General features: G+C 43.1%; 1 protein-coding gene across 1 annotated transcript in view; it reads left to right on the forward strand.

Annotated features, from left to right (window-relative positions):
- LOC127000667 (uncharacterized) overlaps positions 1-21,595 on the forward strand; it is a 33,023-nt gene that overhangs the window by 4,518 nt on the left and 6,910 nt on the right. Inside the window, exons 2-7 of the mRNA XM_050864650.1 lie at positions 3,091-3,163; positions 4,436-4,529; positions 6,705-6,943; positions 7,273-7,417; positions 15,380-15,491; positions 17,677-17,882. Of these exons, the coding sequence (XP_050720607.1) occupies positions 3,091-3,163; positions 4,436-4,529; positions 6,705-6,943; positions 7,273-7,417; positions 15,380-15,491; positions 17,677-17,882 (869 nt within the window). The remainder of the gene's footprint in view (positions 1-3,090; positions 3,164-4,435; positions 4,530-6,704; positions 6,944-7,272; positions 7,418-15,379; positions 15,492-17,676; positions 17,883-21,595) is intronic.

The following is a 21,595-nucleotide window of genomic DNA, read 5'->3' on the forward strand; positions in this document are numbered from 1 at the left end:
GGGAGGGTCAGGTAAAGGGGCTGTCACACATTCCCGGTCCCGGTCCCGATCGTCCCCAGTGACTCCTGATAAAGGGGCTCTCACACATTCCCAGTCCCAGTCGCAACTGTCCCCGATGACTCCCGATAAGCCAGTTGCCGGTCGACTGGCTGTAAGATCGGGGATTGTCAGCGGCAGACCGCCGGTCGACCCTGAGGACCGTAGATGCAGCCGACCACCGCTGGTCAACTTTAAAATTTTCAAAGATATCGGCGATGCGCCTGGTCGACTGGTCGACTGGAGGTCAACCGCCGACACCCACGGCAGACCAGCGGTAGACCGCGAGTGAACACCTGTGTCTGACCTGGGGATTAGCAAGGGAGGAAGGAGGAACAGGTAGGAGCAAGGGATGAAGAGAGAGAGGGAGATGAGATAAAGGAGGAAGAGAAATGGGTGAAAGAGAGAATATATATATATATATATATATATATATATATATATATATATATATATATATATATATATTATATATATAGATAGATAGATAGATAGATAGATAGATAGATAGATAGATAGATAGATAGATAGATATAAAGAGAGAGAGAGAGAGGGGAAGGGAAAGGAATGGAATGGAAGGAGGAACAGGTGGGAGGGATGGAGGAGAGTGAGGAAGGAAGGGAGAGGATGGAAAGAGATGAAAAAAAGGAGGAAGAGGAATGGGTGAAAGGAGAGGGATGGAGGAGAGTGAGGAAGGAAGGGAGAGGATGGAAAGAGATGAAAAAAAGGAGGAAGAGGAATGGGTGAAAGGAGAGAGAGAGAGAGAGAGAGTTTTATGCACACGAATGAATTTAGGTATGAAGCTGTTTATGAGGTAATTATAAATATATGAAAATGCAAAGAAAGTGTTTGCTCGTCGATGTGCCGCAGGTCTGCCACCGACTGACCTGCTGCAGTCGCTGGTCGTAGAAATTGAAAATCGTATATGGTCGCCGGTCTGCCTGCGGTACACCGGCGGTAAGCCGCTGGTCCCGGGATTATTGCCTATTTTGTCGGTGGTCAGGCCCCGATCGGCTTATCAGGAGTCATGGGGGACAATGGGGACCAGGACCGGGAATGTGTGAGAGCCCCTTTAAAGGCGAGGAAAGAGGGGGAGAGAAAGGGTGTGAGTGGGAGGAAAAGAGATTAAAAGAGAAAAACTGGGAGGGAGGTAAAAGGAAAAGAAGAAAGAAATGAGAAGGAAGGAGAAAAATACAGGGATGGAGAGGGAGAAGAAAGAGAGTGGGGGAGGAGTGAACCAGGGAAAAGACTAACGGCGTAATAGGCCGTGATGGAAATATAAAAAAATAGGTGAGTGATGTAGGTCCTTATTTAGGTGTGTTCCTAATTACGTTGATTTATATCGTTTACATTTTTTAGGCTAGACAATGCTTATTTTACCACAAAATCCCGCAATATAGCGAAAAATCCGCGATGCACTGCAATTTAAAAATCCACGAGACCGCGATAAGTGAACTGCAATATGGTGAGGGATGACTGTGTATATATATAGATTTTTTTTTTTTTTTTCCTGTAACTATGGCATAGCCATATAGAGCAGTATTTTTTTTTATTTTGGAACATGTAATTACACACTGAACTGCCAAGAGCAGTTTCCCCTGAACATAATTGCAGCATACTACTATATAATTATGATGGCTTATAAGACGCACTTTTTTCCGAAAAAAATGTCCCTGAAAATCACCCTGCGTTTTATAAGGTCAAGGTTCAACTTTGGGTCACTGGCTATTGAAGTTTTAGTGCAGCAATGGCGCTTAACCCAGTAGCAGTGACAAGCCAAATTTGTGGTTTTACCGTGTAGCAGTGACGGGCCAAATTTGTGGTTTTACCTTGTTGCAGCGATGGGCCAAGTTTGTGCCATGATATAAACCCCCCAAAGTAGAAGATACATAATCTGATCACAAATGTTTTGATATATATTATGAAATGGTTTGCATGAGGGGTGATTTTTCTCGCTTGGAGGGACCATTAAGAAACGTGATCCCTGCTTCTACTGGGTTAAATTAAACTGCAAACCTCCGCAGACATAATGTTTGGTGGTGATCGCTTTTACAGCAACAATGGCAGCTTTTTTCTGAAGTAACAGTGTATAACAGTAGTTCATTTAAAATGACACCAGTCAGGAAGAAAATTAAGTGACTTAATGGTTGTACCTAAACAAACAGTGGACGGTTGTACACCAAACCTGACAACATACGCAAGACATGCTACGTTTCCTCAGTAGACAGGGATCATTGAGGTAAGACAGACCTTCTTCATAAAACTGTTTAACTTTGTTTGATTGATAAACACAAACAATATATGGATATTAACGATATATTGAGAAGATAGGTTATTATTCAATATTTACAAGTGCCTGTTTCTCCACTTTGTGCTAGTCTTTTAACATTCTTACTCTACATACATGTTCAACAAACATTGAAGCATATTCAAGTTTGAATTTTCACACTTCCTTATGTTTTAAAAATGTACTAGAATATTACAACAGCTAGACTTATGATGTAGAATAATAATAAAGAAATCAGATGCACAAACTTTATACCCGTTACCCCTCTGAATGTCGCTGTCTCCGCCATGTTTGTTTACATCTCAAAGCAGTACAATTGAGTCTATAATTATAGATGGACCAATTCTAGTAGGTCCCAGCAAATATTAAGGGTTTTAAATATAATGTATTGGGATTTGATAAGGATCTGAATACATGTGAAACTTTAATAGTGACCTGATAGTGTGGAGGGCTACTAATGTCGGGCAAAAAATCTTCACCTGACACTTGTGGTTCAAACCTGTTTATTATAGTTTTTTTATAATGCTTGCCGAAATTTGGGCTTCATCTTATAAGCCATCAAATACGGTATATCCTTTTGTAATTTTTGTTTGTTTTGTTTCCCAAAATCCCTGAAGCCACTCCTAGTGGAGATCAACTCTTTTAACTTTACCTTTAATTCATTTGTTGTGCTTCTCAGACAATTACAGTTCAATAACAACTACATTAGTGTCAGGCCAAGCTTGGCAGCATCATAGAAGTTTGATTAATGTTTTTTTTTTTTTCAGGCAAGAATCAAGAAGATAATGCAGACCGATGAGGAAGTGGGGAAGGTGGCGGCAGCGGTGCCTGTCATTATCTATATCCTTTTATGCAGCGGTGTTATTATTATTCTTATTATTATTATTGTTATTATTGTTATTAATAATAATATTAGTATTATCATCATCATTCTTGTTATTGTTTTGTGTTATCTGTTTATATTGGGATTAGAGAGAGAGAGAGAGAGAGAGAGAGAGAGAGAGAGAGAGAGACCTATCAGTGATTGTTACGAATTTGATCAAAATAACTCTGTAAAAGATGAAAAATGCTATAAATAGGTAGGTGGCAGTGTCAGGATAATGGTGTTATAAGGATCCTGCTCCTTCTGTGAGGAGTAAGATGGCCACATTTATTATTGATATCATGTGACTGAGAGATAACAGCATGGGAATACAAATGATACAGGGGGATGGAGTAGTAGGAGGATGATAATTTTTGAGAGGAAAATGACAGAGCTTAACCCGTTATCTGCGACAAGCCTACACTGCTGCTTTAATGGCGCCTCAACTGCCTTCATCTAATGAGCATAATCACATCATAAATATGCAACTCTACCAGAAAAAAATATTTTTAGAGGCTGCATAAAACTGAGATGAATATGATGATATATGTTTTAACTCCTTTTGGTCTGGTAAGTTTAAGGCCCAGTAATTCGCATAGAAAGGACTCTTGTCCACTCATATTCCACAGCGAGAGGGTTAAGATAGACATGCTTGGAGTAACCACAGACTCAGGGGAGGAGCATGTGGGTGGGGGAGTAATAAGCTTGGAGGTGGAGCAGAAAAGTGGAAGGAAAAGATGGATGTAGGAGAAGATTTGGAAGAGAAAAGACTGTTATGGTTTGTTTTTCATACTTCTTTTCTTACTCAAATATGCAGCAGGCCAGAACTAACTGCTCCTTAAACTGCTGAGGAACTCTCGCTTTAGCCAGTCACTGAGGTCAGGATGGGTCATCCTTGTGGGTTTCCTTGAGTGGGGTGGCGAGGATTCTTCCACGAGGGATGGTCTCTCAGCTCAGTGAGGTTGTCCAACTGTCGTTAGACCCTCTCAGTGTTGGAGAATCTGAGGGGTGGGGGGTGGGGTGGGTGGCTAGAATAAAATAGTTTTTATAAACATGACCATTAGACCGTATATAACTAGGTTGTATGTATGTTTGAATGGGACGTAAAATGTGATACTATTGTTTTCCGTAGGTAAGTGTGATACATCATTGTACTGTGTTGTACCAGATGCTCTGTGGACATGACAGTGGTAGGGTAATGGAGATTTTTAGGTCTTGTTGCTGATGTTTTTGTCCTTAACTGTCAACACCTCGCGGGCTGGAGCTGTTTGTGAAGTCCCTCCTGAAACGTGCCGGTGAGGTGACTACTGCCCGGCATGCCCGCACCCTCACTCCCGCCCACCTGTGAGTGTGTGACCCTGGCGCTGGGATACTGCAAACACACACACACACACACACACACACACATTAAGGAAAAAAGAAGCTGTAAATACGATCAAAGTGGGGGACCAAGTCTTTGAGGATGTAAAGGAAATCTTTGAAATATTAAATTAATACTTCCAGAAAGTATTTACCCAAGAGACCGATTTTAAAGAGAGGGATGAGGAGAGGTGTCAAGAGAATGAAAAACATAAAAGTGAATAGAGAAGAGATACTGGGGCTGTTGAAATTACTGGATGGTAAGAAGGCAATGGGTCCAGATGAAATATCAGGTCAAGTACTAAATGAGTGCAGTGAACAGTTAATAGATCCAATTCAGGACATTATAAGTTGTTCAATCAAGACTGGGGAAATCCTTGTGCAATGGAAGAGGGCACATGGGGTCCCATTATATAAGAGCGGAAACAAACAAGTCTCTCTGAACTATGGACTGGTGTCCCTAACAAGCATTATGTGCAAGCTGTGTGAGAAGAGAATTAAAAGACAGTGGGTAGACCATCTAGAAAGAGAGAAGATAATAAGTGAAAGTCATTTTAGATTCAGACAAGGCAAATCTTGTGTCACAAACGTAATATGTTTTTACTCGAGTGATAGATATAGTGCAGGAGAGAGACAGATGGGTGGACTGCATATTTTTGGACCTAAAAATCCTTTGAATCCTTTGATGAAGTTCTACATAAGAGATTGCTGTGAAAATTAGAAAACAGAGGATTGGGGAGAAAAATGACTGAATGGATGAAAAATTACCTAGCAAACAGAGAAATGATAACCATGTTGAAAGATGAAATATCAGAATCACTGAACCTCATTTCCCATTTTTTTCTCCATTTATGTATCTCATTTAAATCTTCCTGCAGTTTGAATTCAGAGCAGGGAGAAGATTGTAGTGGAAGGTAGTGTGGACATGGGTTATGTGGCGTGGGGACAGCTGGTGGTTCCTTGTAGTGGACATGTATACTCGCCAGTCTCCTGTGGACTTGGTCTGGGTATTTGATGCGGTCAGCCAGGGTTTTCTACGGTTACTTATCAATTACTGAGAATTTGTGAAGGGAGGTGTGTTTGGCTTGAAGTCACTTATGATTGCCCACGTCGGCACAGCCACGTAGGCAAATAAATCTCTTAAGGCTTATTCGACACACTCCTCATACTGCTTCTAATTACCTTTTGTAGTATTAACTACCACCACTTGCTACTTAATTTTATCTGAATAACTTCAGAATACTAATTCCCAAATATACAATATATACAAATGGAATAATTTCCATAGAGGAGAACTGATAGCATTGTACAGAAAACAAGTGGAATGGACATGTTGGATAGAAATGATTTAATAGAGATGGAAGGGAGGAGGTAACTAAGAAGACACAGTAAGAAACTAAGGAAGGGGACTTGTTTGAAAGACATAAAGAAGTTCAGTTTTCCATACAGGAGTGTGGGTACAGGGAATGGACTAAGCAATGACATTGTTGAAGCGGCTGTGTCCATAAAATGAAGGAAAAGCTGGACAAAAATAGATTGGGAGACAGGACTGTCCGAGCTTGAGCTCAGGCCCTGTATAGTACAAACAGGTAAATACACATACACACGTGCACACATTTTTTTTAGATTTCAGCTGTTTGTGTTTGTTATGTTTATTATTGCTATTATTTTCTTAAGATGATTAGTAATGCGGGTCCTTAGGATCATCATGTCAACGCATTCATCACTCACCCACCACCTCCCCAGTGGCTGTTTTCCTATAGTTATATTGACAGTAACAAGGGAAAAGGTAAATGCGGTGTCTGAAGTGCTTGACCCATTTCTAGTAGAGTGACTAATATGGGAAGAAGAGTAAAGCCATTGTCTGACATTTGTTAGTAAAATAATGCCTGATTTTTCATATGTCGTAGTAATCTTTTTCAGCAATAGTGTGGCTGATTTGTCTTTTTTGACTTGTTTCTAAGGCATGGCTAATTGGTTTCATTGACTTTTTATATAACTTTATGACTGAAAGTTTGTTAAATGTTGATGTAACTGAAAAGGCATGGCTAATAATGTCCCCAATATTGGAAGTAAAAAGTCAAACTAGCAACATAACTGTTAATGAATACTAATACGATGTTTAATGTCCATGAACACTACTGATTGCCGCCCCAACAGGAAGCAATGCATCATGGCAGAGAAGCGCTTCGACTTCCTGCAGGAGCTTGTGTCGTCCATAGCAGACATTGGGCCAGAGGGGGAGGGGGAGCCAACCACCCCTGGCACCCCCCTCACTCCATCCTTCCCCCCCTCCTCCACCTCCTCTTTCCCCCCGTCCACCACCCCTCTACGACACACTCCACCACCTCCTAATCTCCTGCCCATCAATTTTGCATCACCCCCACACACACTAGCAGGTGAGTGAGTGAGTGAGAGGCATGTGTAGAGGGGATGGGTGGAAGATGTGTATAAGGGATAGTCAAGTAATACAATTGAGCGTACGCCACCAGGCATGTCGCCTCACCCACCTTAGGATGCCATTCCTGGGGGTCCCTTTTAGCAAGTCTCCATGCAGGCCCCCTACCCATCCCAAGTACCTCATGGCAGCATCTATTGACTTGCTAAAGTTATGAGCTAAGTGAGTGTCCCCTCTGCCTCCTACATGCTGGATTGTATCCTACAGAAAAAAACGGGTTTTTAATGTGTTTTCAGTGTATCCTTCACCAGACTCTACCCTCTCCCTCAGATGGTGATAGTGGGGCGGAAGTACCGGTGGGGCGAGGCCGTGGCCGGGGCAGAGGCCGGGGACGGGGACGGGGCAGGGGGCGAGGGGGGCAGGCAGGGCAACAGCCGGCTGGACCCAATTCTGCTCCAAAAGTTCCGAGGCCGAGGTGAGTGTTCAGTTGGCTGTATTATTATTGTTATTATTACAGGTTGAGAATCCCTTATCCGAAATTTCTGGGACCGAAAGTGTTGCGGATTTCGAATTTTTTCAGATTTCAGAATGCCGTAATTTCTGGTGTATAGCGCGCATCTTTTTCACATAAAAAATGCCTGAAAGTTTAGCCCTGCGCGTTATACGCTGAATGTACAAATTTTTATTGATTTTTTTTTCTTCTTTGGAGTGTTTTTAACCCTTTCAATATGATGATGCCTACGTAGGCGTCATATTTCTATTCTGTTTCTTCTTCTATTGAGTTGTCCCGTACTTTGTGTTGGTTACTAAGTAAAGACGCCGTATGCTGTCCTTGAAATCCTATTGCTCCTCCCACCATCCTTGTTCCCACCAATCACAAAAAATGAGCTACAGTATGCACCGCCTTGTGTCTAAAATTAGGAAGTCTCTCTCTCTCTCTCTCTCTCTCTCTCTCTCTCTCTCTCTCTCTCTCTCTCTCTCTCTCTCTCTCTCTCTCTCACACACACACACACACACACACACACATGTACACACATACATTGTCTGTTATGACAAAGGAGTATCTGGCAGCTCTCTGACTGATGATAACAGAGTTGTATTTGCTGATAATTTCTCGACATTCTTCCTCCTCTTCACAATCATCTGCTTTCTCTATTTCTTTCCCCCTTGCCCCTTTCTCCCCTTTCTTTATTTCGCTTTTTTTTTTTATGTTGCGTTGACGCAATTTATATTATGCATAGCAGGTATATGTTGACTCGTCGTGTATGCTGCTTTGCAAATACGGGATACATGTAACGAGGGCTTTCAGCAGCATAATATACGAAGGTGACAAGCAGATACATGCCGGCTCAGGTTTCCCGCGCGCGGCCGTGCACGCTGTATATCAACCAGGCGGGCTTTTTGAACATCTGGTGCGAAGGGGTTAAGGGTCTGTTTTTCGTCCAATTATCCAATAACAACTGCAAACTTTCCTTTGTTATTGTTAATGATCCTTAATAGTCCATAGCTGTCTTATAATATGTTACCATAGAATACAGGGCGATCAAATAACTACTATACAAAAATTAAATTGGTGGAGGATCGCCCATGCCTTGCTGTAATGCTGTTATCCCATTTTTCCTTCGGGCGCCATTTGTATGATCTTGATCTTGATGTCACAGGTGGCTTACGATTCTATGACTAAGGAGCAGTACAAGCTACATAAAAAAATCATATTGGAAAAAAATACCATGTGTTCATTATTAATTATTAATATTATTGAGAATAATGGGGTAAATATGATATCAGAAACTACATCATGAGTCTTGTACGTGGAGTTATTTCGCGCAATACCAGCCCGGCTGACATTTGCATTGTCTACAAACCACAGAGTCACACCCATACAACAAACAGCTGCATGCCGCGTATCACCAGAACCGTGTGAATTGTGTCTTGCCTAGTTGTCTGTCATAACCTACGAGTGACAGTGAGAATAATATGCTTATTATGATCTCAGAAGCTGCACATAATCTGTCTTGCCTAGTTGTCTGTCATAACCTATGAGTGACTGTGAGAATAATATGCTTATTATGATCTCAGGAGATTTCTCATTTGCATTGCTTGAAAACACACAACACCCATACAACAAACAGCTGCATGCCGCGTGTCACCAGAACCATGTGAATTGTGTCTTGCCTTGTTGTCTGTCATAACCTACGAGTGATGGTGGGAATAATATGCTTATTATGATATCAGAAGCTGTGCATCATCAGTATGTATGGGGATGTATTTCTCACAACACCATTTTCATTGCTTTACTCAAGGACACTTGTCAATTCAAGCAGTAAAGATTGCGCCAAAAATATATAAATTTCGGGAAACTGTATATCGTCAATGTTCTTTAACCCGTACATATTTTGAGCATTTTAAAAACTTTTTTTTTTCAAAAATTGTTGTCTTAAAGTTTGGGGTGCGCGTTATACGCCGCAAAATATGGTACAGTCGTCCCTCAAATAGTACGGTTTCGGTTTTATACGGATTGTCATGGAAGAATTTTTTTAGGATTTTTAAATTTCCCGCTCGTCGCACCAAGTAGCCATGGCGTGAGTGGCAATAGTTCTACCAAAACACCTGCTGAAGGCACCCCAAAACATTCGAGAGGTGTTCACCTTGCAGAAGAATTCAGATTTAGGAGAAGTTACATTTTGGGATGAGTTACGTTGCTGTAAGGAGAGCATATCACGTGAATGAGAGCAGTGTTCACTGTATCTATGATCTTGATCTTGGTCTTGATGTCACAGGTGTCCTGGGATTTCTCCCTTGGTCTTGGTCTTTGGTTCGGGAGGTAGTTGTCCCTTTCAGTCCCAACTACAGCCTTTGAAATGCCTTACTCCCTCAGGGCCAACACCCTTAAAATCATAGTGTAAAAGAAATTCTTGCTGCAGTAACTGCCAGTGCTCCAAGACTGCTGCAAGAGTGGAGAAAAAGGCTGTCCTTTCACTAAGCCTAGTCGCTGCTATGGTAACGGCGCCTCACTCGCAGCAAAGTGGCGTACGCTGATCTTCCTGGCGACGTTTACCATGCATTACTAGCTGTCGAGGCTGACGAACTCCTTACAACAGAAGATGAAAAGGAAGCTGAAGTGGTTATGGTGGCACAGAGGGGGGAAATGAAATGGAAACACTTATATGTGTTTGTTTGGGCCGCCATATTTGCTGATGACGTCATCACAGCATGAAGGCGCTCCACCCCTCAAAGCCGGGAGCCAGCAGACGTGCCGAGTTGGCAACTCGCGCTGCCGTGTCACGCATTTGAGAGCAGTCGGGACGTTCGGAGAGTCCCGATTACTTCTCTCAAACACAGCCATGAGTGTTTCTAAGGGGGGCACTAATTTTATACGGATTTTTGAATTAAGGGGATCCTGGGTCCCTAACCCCCGTGCTATTTGAGGGATGACTGTATTTTTATTTGAATCAAAATAAAATGAAAACTGAAATAGGGGATTATTCACGAGAGGGTGGCCTACTAATTTTGAGATGCTGACTGCTTATTTCTGGACAAAATATGATGCTGTTTATTATGGAGATTGTAGTTTTCTCCGGAAATCTTTAAATGACTGACTTTTCAATTGCCTGTTGTGCATCCGCTGCCGCAGCTGCAAAATAGCTCGCAGAAAGGTTGAACTTGCTTATTGTTTCCATATTTCACTCACTGCTAACAAATATCACAAGTGGACCAACTATGTTGAACAAAACCTGGCAAAGTAATGTTTTTCCTGCTGTATATTCCCCCAGTGTGCATAATTGAACAGCAGAGCGATTTACTTCAGTGAGGAGGTATTTCTCGCAACACCGACCCTGTATAGTAGACTACCGCTGCCATGTCCTGTCCTGTGCTGCGTTACATATTTCTGCCACCCCGCACTGCATGCCGAGTAAATTTAAACTAACCAAATCTAACTTTACATACGCCATTTGTTCCATATTTGGCTGTCTGAGTGATTAAGGAGATAAAATTAAGTACTCAAAAACTTTAGTGAGTGCATTTATCGATGAACCACAAAAGCAGTCCATAAAATTATGTTTGTCAAGGGTTGTCCTGAAACACGTGTAAAATACGTGTCATAATGTCCCTCCCCCCCCTTTCTCCTGCCTCCACCAGCAGCAGGCAGCGGCTTTCAGTCATGGCAGGCTAGAGAAATTTTAGGCCGTTGTCACTGTGTGGCGTCGCCACACTTCCTGTACCATGTCACTCAGTGCGGTAAAGCTGCACAGTGTGACAGTGGAACACGTGCATGCATGCTGAGAAACTTGAATAGCCTGACCCATCAAATAACCCTCTTGATGTGTATTCTTATAGCAGCCACTGCTTTCATGTCTAGGACACCTCCCGCTGCTAGTTTTTTATAACTTTCATAGGCCGTACTAATTTGCAGCCCCTTGCAACCAATTCAGTTTTTAATTCTTTGAACCCATGATAATTATTACATGTTATTCTGCTGTCCTTTCCTGTACACACTGAATTAAAAAATCCACGTCAAATATTTGTCAAGAGTGGTAGCGGGACAGCATCATGCGGCCACGTGTGTGACCACGTGCATAGAACTGTGCATTTCTCTCGTCACATCTGCCGTGATGTGGCGGTGTGGCGTCGCATGCTTCAGCACTGTCCGGTGGATGCAGTGGCGCTGTAACAGTGTGACACCTCTAATTTGTTTGTGTGTGTTTTCGTAATGCAGCGGCGCTGCAACGGTGGCGCCACATAGTGTGACATCGGCCTTAGGGTTGCCACCCATTCCTTAAAATATGGATGCTTTGCTTATTTTTTTAGCTCAATGTGGCAGCCCTAACTGAGACTCTATTCCCGCTTTGAGCACTCTCGTCTTGCATCAAACAAAAGGAACCCACGCTCACGTCTTCGACTTGTACAAAGAGACACGCCAGTCCTCGTCGAAAGACCAACTTGGTTGGCTAGGCTGACGTCAGCTGATAGTCAGTTGATCGGCATCCTCCCCCTCCCTTCACTGTCACCCAGCAAGGGTCTGTGGTCCTTCCTCGGAGGGACGTATGCGCTTGACCCTGACAGCCTCCATATAGCCTTTGTCCCCACTACTAGTGAGGTGGTGGGGAAAAAAGCGTCATGTCGGCATTAAAAAAACTTTCTGATTTTGGAATTTCGGGTAAAGGATTCTCAACCTGTATTAGTGATAGTAGTACCATTGTTATTATTACCATTACTATTAATATTTATACTATTATTTTTGCTTTTAAGGTTCTCAATTCACCTGGATGTTAACCCTTTCCATCCGTGAGGCAGACGTCAGTGTCACAGTATGGAAAGGGTCAAGAGGAAATGGAAGAGGACTAATCCTCTTCTAAACCTCTCAATCCTCCTCTAAATTCCTCTTAATCCTCTTCCATTTCCTCTTAACCCATAAACTGCGCCAGACATCTTAAGATGCTATGAGTTAGACTGCGCCAGACATCTTAACCCCTTCACGCCGGATGTTCAAAAAGCCCGCCTGGCTGATATACGGCATGCTCGGCCGCGCACGGGAAACCTGAGCCGGCATGTATCTGCTTGTCACCTCCGTATATTATGCTGCTGAAAGCCCTCGTTACATGTATCCCGTATTTGCAAAGCAGCATACACGACGAGTCAACATATACCTGCTATGCATAATATAAATTGCGTCAACACGAAAAAAAAAAAAAACGAAATAAAGAAAGGGAGAAAGGGGCAAGGGGGAAAGAAATAGAGAAAGCAGATGATTGTGTAGAAGAGGAAGAATGTCGAGAAATTATCAGCGAGAGAGAGAGAGAGAGAGAGAGAGAGAGAGACGTGATGGTGTCGGTGCCACCGTTGCCAGATTATCATACTCATAGCCTCGTATTTACCAGTTTCTGAGCCATAACTATTGCCAAAACACACCAATAATTAACCATTCTAATGATAACTGTATATGAAGGCAATTATTGGGGTTGAGGAGGCAGATTTTTGGGTCGGAAATTGGCAGACAGGAGGCCGAGTACAACAATCTGGCAACGTTGGTCGGCGCCTCGGTGTCTGAGAGAGAGAGAGAGAGAGAGAGAGAGAGAGAGAGAGAGAGAGAGAGAGAGAGAGAGGCAGCCAGTGAGACTTCCTAATTTTAGACCCAAGGCGGGAAGAAGGCGGTGCATACTGTAGCTCATTTTTTGTGATTGGTGGGAACAAGGATGGTGGGAGGAGCAATAGGATTTCAAGGACAGCATACGGCGTCTTTACTTAGTAACCAACACAAAGTACGGGACAACTCAATAGAAGAAGAAACAGAATAGAAATATGACGCCTACGTAGGCGTCATCGTATATGCTACTGGGGCTTCATGACGCCTACGTAGGCATCATCGTGTTGAAAGGGTTAAGATGACACATGTTCCAAGGTGAATATTTATATTTCCCGCGATGCCAAAGTATATTCCAATGAACCTCGTGTGGCAACATCATCCCTCTTCCGCACCATGTAGTCACCATCGTCATATTAGTTGCTCTTTAGCAGCCATGGAGAGTAGAACTATGTAATCTACTGATGCCAACCAGTCTCATTTAGCTCCTGCGGTCGTGACCGAGGGGGAGGCATGGGAGGGGGTAAAAAGAAAGTATTGGTAAAGAGAAAGATTGTAGTAGACAAATTTGAAAGAGACAGTGATTCAGATTACATTGAGCCATCAGATTCAGCTGGTCTGAGGAAGCGTGGCAAGCGTGAGCATGCTTCTGGCGCTCAAGGTCACAGACACGCTGCCTCTCCAACAGCGCGGAAAGTTACTAGCTAGCCTAGTCACTCACTGACACCATCACCACTGTCCGATGATTCAGAGTGGCAGAAAGATGAGGAAAACAACAGTGGGGGCATAAGAGAAGACTCAGCTACTGAACTGAGTGAGGGAGGGGTGTCAGCTGGTGTGGGAGAGGAGGGGGAGGCAGAGGGAGAACAGGAGTCTCAGAGACGCGAGACAACGCGTACTCCGTTCGTCTGGTCTGATGGATCAGATTTTGTGCCAGACATTCATAACTTTGACAAGAGTATTGCTGGTGTGACTAATGACTGGCCTCTTGATAATGATGCGCAAGAGGTTGATTATTGAAATTGACAGTGATGTTTCCTGTGATATATTTTGTTTGTTGTAACTGGAATGAATAATTAGTGGCAAGAGAATGTTCAGACGTGACTGTGCCGTGTGTCATCTTCCCTCTGCCACCGTCCTATCTACCCCGTCACTACCAGCGCCCCCAAGGTCGCCTCATATCCGCAACCATTATCCCGCCACCACATTAAGTGAATTATTATTATTTTTTTTGCACAATTTGGTGCTCAACATGTCTCTCTTGGGTGTTGTAATACTAAAAATTGTTTTCCACCAGGTTATTGTTTTGCCATTTATTGCACACCCAGGAGCTATTCCCAAATCTTAATTGCGCAGTTTATGGGTTAAGAGGAAATGGAAGAGGATTAATAGGTTTAGAAGAGGACTAACCCTTTCCATACGGTGACTCCGTCGGACACCGACGTCGGCAACGCGTTGCCGGAGTGAAGGGGTTAACCCGTACAGTGTCGTCTTTTGTCATCGTTAGGGGTCATGCTTTTTTCATATTTTTTTTATTTGCCACTAAAAATGTAAAAAAAAATTACAAATTATTTGATATATATATTATTTATAGCGTGAGTAATGTATAAGTACTTCTTTACATCAGAAAAACCTAAAAAAATTAGCAGGAATTGTAAGTACAAGAAAATGATTGGATGCGCATCAGGCAGCACAGCTCGCTTCAAGGCCGTCTGTACTACAACCGTAGTTCACAAAGTTCAGCAAAACACTATGAAGCTTCCGACGATAAGTTTTCATTTCCGATTACTCTGAACCATAATTTACAATTCCACATGCCTTACTGATTATAGAATCAAGGAGTAATTACCTAGAAGAAAGTAACTTACCTTCTTGTATAATGATTTTTGTTGGAATGCGGACAAATGTACAGAAAGGCCCTTTAACATCCATTTAAAAATATGAAGACTTGTCAAATTATTGCTCTTTACTGTCAATGAACAATGTTACATACACAAACAAAAATAAAGGGCGTATAAGCCCTCGAAAGAGCTTGCGTACATATACGTACTAAACACTTCCCTAAGAGGTACGTATATGTACGTACTAAACACTGTACGGGTTAACATGGTTAGGCTTGCATGCAGGTCCTTCAGGGAACAGTAATTTCAGTTCAAGTGGTCTGTTGTCAGCCTTCATGCAACAGTCCACTGGATCTTTATTGACTTTTTCGCATATTTATTTGTGAATTTTTATTCATGCTATTGTCGTGTGAGTGTCAGAAAGTTATCAAACGGGATATTGCATTTTTTTGTTATTTTACTGTTAATATTGCTTTTTAAATCCTTTTAAATTTTTTTCTGTGCATTTCCATAGAGGTCGGCCGAGGAAGGTTGTCGTAGCAGCAGCAGTGCCAGTGGATGACTCAGATGACCAGCAGGACTCGGATGACCAGCTGTCTCTGGATGTGGACACAGATGAGGACATGGTGTGTATTTACCTAGTTGTGAAATACAAGAAAAGAGCCGTACTAGGCTCGTGCTGTCCCGTCTCCATAACGCTTATTATCCAGTTTGGCTTTAAATTCATGAATCGTTTTTGCGCACACAGTTTCCTTGTCAAGTCCGTTCTATGTTGTTATGCTTCTGTATGGAAAACTGTATTTCTTGATGTTTCCTACAGTTGCTCTTCTTCAATTTCTTACCATTGCCTCTTGTCACGCCTCAGTCACGTACCACTAGGTCTTCCCTGTCCAATTTCTCCAATCCCTCTTGTATCCTGTACAATGCTATTAGGTCCCCTCTCTCTCTTCTGCTCTCCAGTGTTGTTAGTCCCAATTTATCGTCTTTCTTCATAAGTAAGTTCTCTCGGTTTCCAGTAATTGTTGACCAGTTTTCCCATGACACTTCCTTACAATTAAAATCCCCCATTATCAGAATCTTATCCTTCTCCTCCAGCAATCTCCTTAGGCAATCCAATGTGTCTTCCAGCTTCTTCTTGTACAATTCTTCTGTCCATGAATTGTTTTTTGGAGGGACATACACCACTACGATATTTCTGCATCCTCCCTTTTGCAGTCTTATTCCCACACTCAAGGCCTCCGCTTCCCCTTCGCCATAGGTGACACCCTCCACTGTCCATTCTTTTTTCAACAATAGCATCACTCCTCCTCCTTGTTTGTTTTCTCTATTTCTCATCCATACATTATAGTTACCATCCCGTAAGTTAAATGCATCTATACTACCAGTCAATTTAGTTCCCGCAATCCCCATAACATCTGGTTTTTCCTTACTCAGGTAATCTCCTATTTCTAACATTGACGATATTAACCCGTTCACATTAGTGTATGCCACCTTCAAGCTGTCTCCTCTTCCCTTCTGTACCACTTCCTTAGGTCCATGTCTATCACTCTCCAGGAAAACTTATTTTTTTCCTTTCCTCCACACTTCTGTCCTTTCTTACCCAGACTTTTTTGTAGGTCTCTGTTCTTGCTAACTTCCATGACTTTCCCACCACTTCTTCTGCAGCCACTTGAGACCTAAATCTGATTTTAACTGGTCGTTGGGCTCCTTCTTCATACTTTCCAAGCTTGAATACTTCTTCGATCTCCCCTACCAGCTCATGGCCTTCTTCCTGAATTGCTTCAATTACTTGCTCCACTGCCTTCCTTTCTTTCCTTTCCCTTGTGTGTCTGATTGGCATGTGCTCTTCATTAATGCCCACCACTATTACAGACTTCTTTTTTCAGCGGATTCCCTCACTATTTCTGGTTTTTCTTTTATCACCTTGATCACCTTTTCAGTTATAGCTTCATCCTTAGCCTTGACTTGTTCCTCCACAATTTTCTTAAAGCTAACATTCTCCTTTTCTTGTTCCTTCTTCTAGACTTATGCATTTCCTTTAATTCCTTGACTTTAACCTCCGTGTCTTCTGCCTTTTTTCGTTCAATGATACCTGCTTGTGCAGGTCATTATATGCATTCGTCCAAACATCCTTCTCTGTCTTTAGAACGTCCACCTCTCTCTCCAGCGTCCCCATTCTATCTCTCATATCCTTCATCTCCCTTTCCAAGTCTATGAGCCTCCTTCTCAACATACCGTCTCTGTCTCTGGGTCTCTCCATGTCATCCATGAAGCCCTCAAACTCAAACTCTTGTCTTTTTGCTGCTTGCCTTGTCCTGACCCCTGCGCTCTGCGGTGTAAACAATGCCGAGGGGGTCAGCAAGGCCGCCGCCCCTACCTCCTCCTCGCTCATTTCTCAATGTTGTACACTGTCAACAGCCTTTGTTTCTTCGGGACAACACGATTGTACCCTAGCACGGCTCTCACCTTAGTAATTCACGTGTGTGTGTGTGTGTGTGTGTGTGTGTGTGTGTGTGTGTGTGGCTTTTTCTGTGCTGTGTATCAGTCCACCCTGTGTATGTTTTACATGCACTCAATTTCTGTGAATCTACATCAATTTTCTGCCATGTGCATGTATAACAAGATACTACTTTGGCACAAATAATGTACTTCCTCCATGAGACCCTGGCACTTGTGTTTAGGTGTTATGCAACATCTGTAGTGTCCTCAGTCATGCATTAGACTTCTCCCGGGACACCAGAACTATTGGTAGGTAGATAAATACTAACCCTTTTCTTTTTTATTTAAACTAATTATGCCTTCTTCTCACAGGCGTCAGACACAGATGAGGAGGTGATTGTCGCTGCGGAACACTCCAACAACAGCTCCTCATCAGCAAGCACCTGGAAGCCCCCCCCATCCTCTGCTGCTGCCTCCTCCTCCTCCCTTGTCACCCCTGCCGTCATCCTCCCTGTTCCTCCGGTCAGCAAGGCCACACCGCCCCGGACGCCAGCCACACTGCCTTTCCAACAGTTTGGGTAATTATAGGGGTGGCTACTCAGTTGCATTTCAAGAAACACTGCCTTAGAAGTACCATTAGTCAGACCTCTTCTTGATTATGCTGTGCACTTATGGTCTCATTATTATTATTATTTATATTATTCAACTTAAAGCAGCTAATCTTAACCTTAAGGTCATTATTCCTAACAGTTTAACATTTCTCATATGGTCACAAAGCCAATGGAAATATTTTAAATGGTAAAAAAGGCTTCTCCTGACGTATTCCCCCCCCCTTTGCAAGTTGACTCATCAGAACATTTCCATGCAAGGATAAAAGAATAAGCATCTCATTCTGTTGGAAACACTTTGTGTGTTCAAAGGAAAACTGAAGTTATATGAGTGAAATATTTTATCCACTGAGTGCAGCATTTAGTTCAAATTATTCATTTTCTTTCCTGCCAAAACTTCTCACAAAACAGCATGAAATATATGAAAAATCTTACAATTGTGCATCCTCTTTTGTTTTATTTTTATTTTTTAAAACTAGTAATGGCAAAGTTGTGAAGAAAAGTCAGTAAAGTTGATGTCATAAGGCATCCTACATTGATGGAGTGATCCGTTGCTGTGAGAGCGTGAGAACATTTGTAGGAGCGCCGGAGAAACAGCAATAGGGACGGAAAGGTATAGCCTGATGTCACACACCCAGACGTTGTACCTCTCCGTCCCTTTTGTTCAGATTCTCTTGCGCTCTCACAATCTTGGAGTTTTTGCCCATTGCCAACGCTGTGTCCATTTGGGCAACCAGAATATTAAAAAGATAATATAATTCAGTGATATAATATACTGAGAGCAGGACTTTTGATAAATAGGAGCATTCCACTTAAATACAGAGGAAAAGTATTTAAAGCTTGTATCAGGTTAGTATTGCTGTATGGCTCTGAGACATGGGCTTAATGAAGAAGTTGGAGGATGTGTTGATTGGCTGTGATCAGAGAATGTTGAGATATATGACTGGGATCACAGGGAGAGATGGGGTGTCCAGTGAAGAGGTGGCAAGATGTGAACTGAAGGAGCTGAGTACAGTGTGGAGATTGAGGTGGTTTGGGCATGTTAAAAAGAAAGGGGAGAGCTGTTCGTGTGGAGGTGCCAGGTTTCCACCCACCAGGCAGGCCAAAGAAGACATTGAGGCAGTGTGTTGAAGAGGATTGGCAGCATTGGGCAGTGGAGAGGCAGAGGCAATAGACAGTAATAGAGTGAAAGTCTTTTAATCCATATTCCAAGGGGTCATGAACCTTCTGGATTAGCAGATTTCCCATATTTCCAGGAGGGGACCTCAAAATGTTTCTTTTAACCGCTGTATCTCAAAAACTATTCATCATAGCTAAAAACAAAAAACATCATTGGAAAGAGGAGGCAAAGATCCATAAGATTCGGTTATATAAGCCTCTCCTTCGAACGTACAGGCACATTCAAGGGGTGTTGCCTGTGAGGCGGTGGCTGAGTCGACAGAGTGACGGCGTCGTGTTCAGGATGACGTGAGTTTAATCCCCGTCCGGTGTCACCAAGCTGGGATTTTTCAGCCACCGCCGAGTGTCTTAAAACTACCCACATGCTGTCCAGAAGACCACCTATTAACCCGGACTCTAGATTCTAGGATTAAAGATGAGCTCTGGGAGGGCAGCATGAGCCAATGCAAGATGGCGCCACTATAAACACTTGCCTGTGCCAGAACGGGCTGGGCCGATCATCAGGCCCCACCGGGAAGAAGCCTTGGACTGACCATCAGGCCCCACTGGGAAGAAGCCTACCGGCACAATAGGCCGCGAGTGCGACTGGCGCTCACAGCAAGCTTTTAGCATCACCTGCAAGTGACTCTTGTGCTCGCTCTTTTAACCTTTGTATCTCAAAAAATATTCATCACAGCTAAAAAAACAAAAACACCATTGGAAAGAGGAGGCCAAGATCTATAAGATTCGGTTAAGTAAGCCTCTCCTGCAAACGTACAGGCATGTTCAGGGGGTGTTACCTGTGAAAACGTACATTTGTCCATGCGTGACGGTCAGCCATATTGAGGCAACTACTGAGTAGGCGGTAGGCGGTGGCTGAGTGGTAGCGTGCTGGGCCCACATTCACCGCGTGATGGACGACGTGGGTTCGAATCCCCACCCGACCACTTCGGATTTTTCAGTCACTGCTGAGTGGCTTAAAACTACCCACATGCTGTCCTGAAGACCACCCATCAACCCGGACTCTAGAGGAAACCGTCCAAGTGAATCAAGAACGAGTTCCGGGGAGCAGCATGAGCCAAGAGAAGATGGCGCCACTATAAACACTTGCCTGCGCCATGACGGGCTGGGGGCGACTACCATCAGGCCCCTTCAAAAAAGCCTACCGGCGCTATAGGCGTACACGTAAAAAAAAAAAAAAAAAAAAAAAAAAAATCGATGGGGTGCTGGCAAGATAGTATTACCAACTGCAAAATTTACAACTATTTGGTCAAAAAATCAGTCAGGTGATGGGTGAAACTATGCAAAAATGCCGCTATATTGGACAACAACATCCACCAGTTACTCGTCCGTAGATTTTCCATGTTTTTCCGCGCTAGGCTGATATGATTTTCCACCAAATTTAGTGGAAAACCCACTGAATTGGCAATGCTGTGGAGTGAGAAATAATGTTGGAACAATCTCATACGTGGGAAATTTGAGTGCGACTGGCGCTCACAGCGAGCATTTAGCACCATCTGCAAGTTACGCTAGTCCTCGCTGCGAGTATTTAGCTATGAAAAGGTTAAGCATCACATCTGAGAGATTAACTACCACAGGTTATTTGAAGACTTGGATTACGTGTTAAACAAAGGACACGCCATCCAAATTGTATCAAGTTATGTAATAGCCACGCTTGAGGGTTTGGAATATAGCCATGGGTGAGAGCTGCTGGCACAATTCTGGTCACTAGGCAGTGTGAAGGGGGCCTTGGCCATGGACGCACTTCAGTCAATGCAGGCTGGAGAGGGCAGGCTCATACTTCACTTTCTCTTTCTTCCTCTCATGACTGAATATCAGTAATATGAATTGTTCTTTATATTGAAATAATTTAGACAACATATACTTTACTTAGTACTTTTAGTCTTTTTCGGAACTGAAAGGGAATGGTGAAGGTTTTGAAGGGATTGTGAGATGAAGGCCCAGGCAGCGGTGCTGAGGGTGAATGATGAGGGGATGAAGGCAGGGTGTGTGCAAGTAGGGGAGATAAATCAGGACGTGGGGAAACAGGTTTGAAACAGGAAGGATCAAGTGAAGAGGTAGGAAAAGCTGGTGAAGGGTGATTGTGGGAAAGTGAGGAAGAGTGGTGTGGTGGGAAAGACTGCAGTACAGATGAAGTGACATCATCACTCTACATCACTCTCACTACTGCTGTCACTTCATAATGTATTGTCACAACTCTCATTGTACTCAGAATAAACTTCACTTTATCCTGTCCTATCCTCCTAACTTGTTGTTGTGTTTTCCTGCATTTTCTCGAGAACTGCTTGGTGTGGCTTCCATGGGGGCTCATTTAGGACCATTGACACCTCACATCCATGAGGGTCAGATGTGCTGCCATGCAGTAGAGCATATCAGGGAACCTGTGAAATTTAAGCAGAACATTCAAAATTAGTGGCACACAAGAGTGCCAATCATGGGTGGCTGAGCTGCGACAGCTTTGATTAAGTCAAGGATGTCCGTTGTTTATGGGTTAAATTCTTTGA

The sequence above is a fragment of the Eriocheir sinensis genome, chromosome 19, assembly GCF_024679095.1.
Source record: "Eriocheir sinensis breed Jianghai 21 chromosome 19, ASM2467909v1, whole genome shotgun sequence".
Classification (NCBI taxonomy): domain Eukaryota; kingdom Metazoa; phylum Arthropoda; class Malacostraca; order Decapoda; family Varunidae; genus Eriocheir; species Eriocheir sinensis.